The sequence below is a fragment of the Oreochromis aureus genome, linkage group 15 (assembly GCF_013358895.1).
Source record: "Oreochromis aureus strain Israel breed Guangdong linkage group 15, ZZ_aureus, whole genome shotgun sequence".
NCBI lineage: Eukaryota > Metazoa > Chordata > Actinopteri > Cichliformes > Cichlidae > Oreochromis > Oreochromis aureus.
The window spans coordinates 39,144,260-39,152,281 of NC_052956.1; the positions used below are offsets into that span (position 1 = coordinate 39,144,260).

Below are 8,022 nucleotides of genomic sequence, written 5' to 3' on the forward strand. Positions count from 1 at the left end.
ACGATACAGTTGAGAGCAGCAACCATTCACTTTGGAGAAGCTGAAACTGATTATTTTTCTTGATTAAAGCAATAAATCATTCATTAAAATTACCATATGTTTTTCTCATTTTGACACCCTTAATGCAGGTTTTCAAAATCACCGTTTAAACTAAGAAACTGAGAGTAGCTATCACTTTAGCCAAATGATGTGTATGTTTTAAAAATACGAACCACCTGCAAACACAAATGGCAACACAAAACTATCTGAATTCTTCAAACCTTCAAAAGCTGCTGCAAAAACCAACAGGAAATGTTTAATCAGCATCACTTTCTTGCCACTATATAAAGATTTGTGAACCGATTCAATTCTTTTTATTTATACAGGGCCAATCACAACATCGGTCTCCTCGAGGGGCTTCATGTTGTTAGGTAAAGACCCAATAATGCAGAGAAAACATGAGAACAGAGAAAGAAAACACTCCTCTGTTCTCAGATCTGATGTTTTTGGCTTGAAGGCAGACAGCCAGCTGATCTCTGACCCTCCTTTCTACTGTCCAAACATAGGAAGTGCTGTGCATTCAGATGAGGTCAGGGGTTAACCGCACTCTCACACAGCATGGCAATACTAAGCCAAGACCGGAAATAATATGTAAGTGATTGTATTTTTTTTTATTAAATTAACCCTGTAGTTCCATATAATGAGAGTAACCCAACTGCATATACAGTGTTGTACTCTGTCACTCTGGGATAATCTAAATGTGAATTTTGTCTTATGAATCATGTATTGATGGTGCAGCAGTATCAACCAACAGTAGAAACATGGTGGTCAGAGACACGGTTGCATCAATTCAAACCTACAATTTTAAACTTCTGTGAAACCTTTGAAATCTAAATGCATTTTAACATGTGTTTTTTGATAAGGTTCAGGTTGTTTTCCTCCCTTTCCTGGATGTAAAAGAGATGAGCCCATCAGTGCCACAAATCTACAGTCCCTCTGATGGCCACTTGGTGTTCGTGTCAAAAGTGAATCAATCTCCACTGACTCTGATTTTAAAATGCACAACTTTACAGCACAAATAAACACGTTTAAAGTTTAGTGCAAAGCAGTCTCAGCAAAGTGAGCTAATTCAAACCAGAAACAATGGTGCTGATGTTAGCAGCAGATATACCAGAAACAGAGGCTCAGGAGGAAGAGCAGCTAATCTACTCATCAGAACGTCAGTTGTTCAGTCCCGAGCTCTCCCTGTCTGCCAAAGTAACCTTGAATATGTTTCTAAACCCTGAAACGCCCCCAATCCACCAGGAGTGTGAGCGTGTGCTTGGATGAATGTGTGTGTGAGTGTGTGGGTAATCGAGGGTGACTCAGTTAAACTAAAACAGTGTCATACTGTAAGTAATAGTCCATGTTGTCACACTTCATGCTGGCTGTGTGTTAGTGGCTTCATATTCAAGCTTACCAATAAAAGCAGTGCTGTGCTCTGCAGCTGATTGTGTTGTCTGCACTTTAACTAAATACAACCAAAGTTTTCATTTCTGTTTCTAATTATTTCGTTCAGTGTTGTGTTACTGCTGACACTAAGACATCACTAATGAGATAATGTGGTTCAGTTTAACAGAACACATAAGAATCCGGCATGTCCGAGGTGCGACAGTGAGTGAAATAATGTCACTTTGTGTCAGAGGAGAGAAAGTTGAATGATTTGTGCAACGCCTTGCACAAGCTCTCAGATTTGAAGTTGTTTTTGGCTTGTGACAGTCTCCAGTCCCTGTGTGCCCCTTGAGGCTTCATCATCTCATGATTTCATACCTCAGACTGATTCCAAAGCTGAATGAGAGCAACAGCACCCCCTGCTGGAAAATCACAGACTCTGCACCTTTAATCTCCCACTGAAACACAGACAAGAGTTCAATAATTATTCATAGTATTATTTTATACAGTGTGATCATTTAACAAAATTCTATTAAAATTGTATTTAAAAACATAGTGACCATCAACAGTGATCTGGGTATTCGTTCAGTATTGTTTGCTCGTGATCTCTGGGCCTTCAGCCGGCACTGCAATAAAAACAGGCATGATTCTGTCGTGAAAATGACTGAATGGGCTCCAGAACACTTTTAGAAATCATTGTTTGTGAACACAGTCCACCATGCCATCAATAAACGCAGGTTAAAGTTCTATCATGGAAAGAAGAAGCCATTTGTTACCATGATCCAGAAATGCTGCCTTCCTCTGAGCGAAAGCTCGGTTCAAATGAAATGTGGGGAAGTAGAAACCTGTTCTGTGGTCAGAAGAATCGAGATTTGTAATTCTGTTTGTAAAACATGCCTGCTGCATCAGTCGAGGTAAAGGTCAGAGAAAGAGACCATCTGGCTTGTAATCAGCACTCAGTCCACAGCCCTCATCTTTGTTGGTATGGGGGTGCATTAGTGCATATGGAACTGGCAGCTTGCATGTCTGGATAAGCATGATCAGTACTGAAAGGTGTGCAGAGCAATATATGCTCTCGTCTTGACTTTTACAGAGAGGGCATTAAATATTTCAGTAAGGTAACGCAAAACTGAACACTACACCTGTCGTACAACAGCGAGGCTTTGTAGATACACCAGGAGCTGAACTGGCCTGCAGCACAGACCTTTCACCACCTGAAAACATTTGGAACATCATGAAATGAAAAATACAACAAAGAAGACCCAGACCTGTCGAGCAGCTCGAATCCTTTATCAAGCAAGAATAGGAGAACATTTCTCTGCCAGAAGTCAGCTGGTCTCCCCAGTTTGGGGATGTTTACAGACTTGTTAAAAGAAGACAGCGTGCTAAACAGAGGTAAATATAGCCCTGTCGCAACTTTTTAAAAATGTGTTGCTGCCATCAAATTGAAATTACAATAGTACATTTTCTTAGTTTAAGCATTTCATACTTTCTGTGTTCTATTCTAAATAAAATATTGGTTTTTGAGATTTCCAAGTTATTGCATTCTGTTTATTTCAGTTTTACACATTTTCCCATTATTGTAAAGATAGTTGAAATATACATGAGACTCAGGCTGCTTAAACAGAATAACATGGACAAAGCAGAAGTTCTCTCACAAAGTGTTTAAAGCTGTCTGAAATATTTTTCTGTGTTATATCACAGTAAAAAGCTTTTACTGGGGGATAGATAAACAAGCTGAAACATTTGAAGACCCTAATCTTGCACAAGAGAGCATTATACTAACAAGCACTTTTTAAATAATTATCTAGCTTCTTATTAAATAAAACATTAAAAAAAACATTAATATTTATTTGCTTCATTACCAGCATATGTACAGTTAGGTCCATAAATATTTAGACAGAGACAAACTTTTTCTAATTAATTTTAAATGAAACAACTCAGATGCAGTTAAAGTGCAGACTTTCAGCTTTAATTCAGGGGTTTGAACAAAAAGAACAAGAATATGATGAACTAAAGCATTTATTTAAACACAGTCCCTTAATGTCAGGGGCTCAAGAGTGATTGGACAAATCAAATAACTGAAAATAAAATGTTCATTTTTAATACTTGGTTGAAAACCTTTTGCTGGTGATGAAAGTCTGAAGTGTGGAACTTACAGACTTGTTTAGATGTTTTTTAGCAAAGTGAAATCCAGCCTTTCTCTTCTTGGGGCTTATGAGTGGTTTGCATCTTGCAGTGAACCCTCTGTGTTTACTTTCACGCGGTCTTTTCTTTATGGTAGATTTGGATATCGATACGCCTGCGCCTCCTGAAGAGTGTTCACTTGGTTGGCTGTTGTGATCGGGTTTATCTTCACCACGGAAATGATTCTGTGATCGTCCACCACTGTTGACTTCCATGGACATGGACAGTGCTTTCTTTCTTGCCTACAGCTGCCCATGAAGTACCTTTTGAGTCAGTTGTCTAATTACTTTCGGCGCCCTTAAAAAGCGGGTAGCACATGTTAGGGAGCTGAAACTCCTAAACCCTGCATCGAACGAAAGCTGAGAGTCTACAAATTATGTCCATGTCCATTATACAACTGTAATTGGAATGTTTCAGTCAAAAGGTAAAAAAACTAAACTTGTATCAGTGTCCAAATATATATATGGACCTAACTATGTTAAATGTTAAAAATAACAATTAGCCCCAAACTGTCTTCTGATTAGACAAAAACCTTCTTTGAAATTTTCTGCATTTTTTTTATTTAGCTAACATATGAATGAAGTGTTACCACATTTACATACATGAGAACTAAAGGCTCACATCAGGGGAAAAACATCCAGCATTCACATACTGTCAGCCACGTGTTGTTATCCGTTAGTCTTGTTTTGAAACACTCTGCTGGTTTCATTAACAACAGCAGCAGCTTCCTCAGTCAGTTGATGATGGAGTCTCTGCTGGTCTGGGTGATCCTGCTCGCTCTCAGTGGTGAGTTCTACTTTCTGTCTTTTCTGTCATCAATTAATGAATTCAAATTCACACTTCACTGACTCACCGACTTTAAAACTGGGTGTTTAACAAAGACGCTGAAGATCTGTTTGTCACTTTAGGCCAATTTAAAGGGATTTTATGGTGAAAAACTCTTCAAAATGAAGCTTCCTCTGAGCAGGATTAAAAGATTAGACTGCAAAAGAGAAAATGTTTATTGGCTTACAGACTTACAGGTTTGATTGAATAAACATTTATTAATTTATTTAGTTAGTTACATTTATTTATTAATAATTTAAAAGGTTTTTCTCTGTTTTCTTTGGGTGTTAAATCTTGGTCAAACAAATTAAACACTTATGCTGTTTAAAGTTAAATGCAAAGAAAACAGGCGATTTTTTTATGTTTTTTTAAAGCGAAGTTTTTGATCATAATGGTAATATTTTGACATTTTTAACATAGTTTAATTTTTAAGCTATTTTGTTCTTGATTTTATAACATGTTATAAAAAATTTCCCACGTAAATTTTTTATTTTTAACACTCACTTTGTAGGTTTTGAATTTCCACTACAAGCTTGTATTTTTTTCACGTGTTCATATTATTTTACACAACATTTCTGTATGTGAGTAATATCAAACGCTCTAACGTTGTTGATTTAAAGGCTTACAGAACCATGCAGCTGTCGATCCATCATCGACCATCCAGGTGAGGCTTGGAGAGAACGCCACCCTGCAGTGCCCTCTGCTGGACACCTCCAATTTCACCGTGCTCACCACCACTACTGCCCCGACCGCTCCCACCACCCTCAGCTGGTACAGAAAAGCACCAGGACAGGGACCACAGCTTCTTGTCTCCCTCAGGTCTATGGATAGACTCAAAGTGAAATACGGCAACGGTGTTCCCCGCAGTAAAGTCTCTATAGCGGCCGATGGCTCACTGGTGGTGCAAGGTTCCAAGCAGAGCGACTCGGCGGTTTATTACTGTGGAATCAGCCGGGGAGATGACCGGAAGAAAGAACCAAGGCTACGGACCCGCAGAAGGAAATAATGTCAGGAGTGAAGATCGGCCAGTTGGTCATGAATTAGTTGGCTTTACTTAGCTGCTTGTTCAGACTGTTTCTCGGCTGTTCTTAAGTTTCCCTCATTTGTTAAGCTTCATCTTTGAACATCATACTCCAGAAAAATACCTGTACCCCATCTCACAGTTTGATAAATGTGGCTGAGCTTTGCTTTTTTGTTCAGTGACTGAAAACAATGAGCTTACATGTACAACTGCAATTTTTTGAGATTTTTAATTAAGTTGTGTTTGAATTAACAGTGATTTAAAGGCTGTGCTTTCCCCTGCTCCACAGTCCGGCCAAATGAAGCTGTTGCTGTAAAGGTATTTGGTTTTGTGGCACTACTTTTTCTTTCCCCCACCATTTCTGCTGGCAGATTTATTGCTAGATTATAGCATCAGCAAAGCTAAAAATGCATAAATAAAAATTGCATTTCTTGTACACTGCAGTACCTTTTCTTTGATTCTGTTTTTGCCAAATATAGGAAACACACTTGCTCACCCAGCAAGAATGGTTGCTTCCTGTCGATACCTTCCGCAATAAAAACTGTTGATCCAAACATACGTTTAAGCCTTGTGTGTCTGTAGTTGTGTCCTGTCTCTTCCCTGAACTCCTCTGCCACCCATTTCCCCTGAGAAACCATTGCACAGCTGCAGCAGTTAGCCACCCAACAGTATCGAGGCTGTGTTTGGTCTGTGAATGTGGATTAGTTTGAGAGTGGTGAGCTGTACTGGTGTGCTCCCACAGCAGTGATGTGTTTTTGTTGGTGTCTATTGTGTTTTCAGCATAATTTAGTTTTTTTTGATTTGGTGGTTATGAACGTTCCCGTTCACTCCTGCTATTGTCCTTCTGTCACACTCCACCCTTGGCACTCACACACTCCACCCTGTCTGCACGTTCCTCTTCACCTCTCCTGTGAATTGACTGCTGCTTTGGATGGCTGACCCCAGGTAGTTAAACTCATCCACCTTCTCTACCTGTGCTCCGTGCAGCTTCGCTGTTACACCTACCTTTTTCTCATTCACAGATGTGTGCTGTAATACCAGGGCATTTCATTCCTTTTACTTCCAGGCTTTCTTCTACCTGCTCTTTGCTCTTATTACAGATCACAATATCATCTGCAAATATTATAGTTCACAGAGACTGTTGCCTGACCTCATCTGACAACCTGTTCATCACCATTGCAAACAAGAAGCAGCTCAGAGTTGAGCCTTGGCATAATCTCAAAGCCATCTGTCACTCTTACTGCACACCTCAGCGCTGCCTCCCTATCCTCATACATGTACTGCACAACCTTCATGTACTTCTCTGCCACTCATAAATATATACCACCAATGTTGAGGTTATCTGAAAGGTTTTTTTTACATTCTCTTTTATATTAATAATATGCACAGGAAAACACATGCAACAACATTTTCTGACCTAACGAAGAATAGTCTTTTAAAAAAAGAGTTATTAGTTATTAAAGTAAAAAAGAAAAATGGGGTCAAACTTCTCATTATTAAGCAGAAACCTCTAGAGATGAAAAAATGAAAAACTGCAGTCCCTCTGAGTCAATCCCCTGACTCCCATGTTCACCTGCCCAACTACAGCATGTTTACCTTCAGGTGTTCCACCCATCAACTAGCCAGCTGATAATTTGTCATTCTTGTCAAAATCTGACGCACCTCATATCATTTAATATCTAACCAGATATTTTTTACATTATTGAAATTGAAAAAACAGATTAGGCATGACTTATAAATGCATTATTACAACTTAATTTTCCCCCTTCTATTGTCCTAACCTAAAGGCTTCATATTTTTATATTAAAGCTCGAAAAATAAAGTGAGTGAAAAATAGCTGTGAGGTCATAAAAGCTGCAGGTGTTGAAGTAAGCTCTTTCAGAAGAACAACATCTGCGCAGATGTCATAAAGTGAAGGATGCATCAAAATCATATTTCTAAGTGGATGCACCCTTTAAAGATGTTTTTCCCTGTAAGCTGATATAACATGAAACTTTCTTTCAAGACAATCTTACACCATTTTAAAAACTCAGTACAAGATGGAAATAAAATTATAAATGTGTTTGATGCAGAGTTGTTATAGTTCTGGTGTTTTTTGTGTTTGTGCTGTAAAACAAAAATCAACCAAAGTGAAATGTTAAATGAAATGTTTAGTCACACGTAGTCTTTCAGTTTTATTTGCTCTGAAAAACTATTTTTGTCCTTAAGGTCCCCAAAGTAATTGTATTATGTTTTTATGTCAAATATTTTAAAAATATTCATCAACTTTTTTTACTTGAAATAGGAAATAAACATTCGACATCAGGCATCTCAAGAATATTATAATCAAAAACATAATTGTCATAGTTATAATGACCGCTGTGTTTATTGTCAGTCTCCTTAAACTGTCAGTAATCTCTTGCATTGGTTACATTTTATTTAAATGTAACAAGATCGTATGTATAACTTGAAGTCTATATATTTAGCAACTTCACTGGAAAGAAAAGGAACATAATTTTGTAGATTCAAATATATTATATTATATTATATTATATTATATTATATTATATTATATTATATTATATTATATTATATTATAT

The 8,022-nt window shown here is 37.8% G+C and overlaps 1 protein-coding gene across 2 annotated transcripts; it reads left to right on the plus strand.

Annotated features, from left to right (window-relative positions):
* The first annotated feature begins 2,180 nt into the window (after nt 1-2,180).
* sid1 (secreted immunoglobulin domain 1) lies at nt 2,181-5,997 on the plus strand. 2 transcript variants are annotated; one of them, XR_005608436.1, is made up of 4 exons: nt 2,181-2,805; nt 3,695-4,021; nt 4,316-4,383; nt 5,043-5,997. XR_005608436.1 is itself a non-coding variant. In XM_039599251.1 (2 exons), the coding sequence occupies exons 1-2, from the start codon at nt 4,200-4,202 to the stop codon at nt 5,426-5,428; spliced, it is 570 nt and encodes a 189-aa protein (XP_039455185.1). In that variant the 5' UTR covers nt 4,053-4,199; the 3' UTR covers nt 5,429-5,997. The 2 variants fall into 2 exon arrangements, 1 of the variants encoding a protein (XP_039455185.1); XM_039599251.1 differs by lacking the exons at nt 2,181-2,805; nt 3,695-4,021 and having other exon boundaries at nt 4,053-4,383.
* Nucleotides 5,998-8,022: the final 2,025 nt, after the last annotated feature.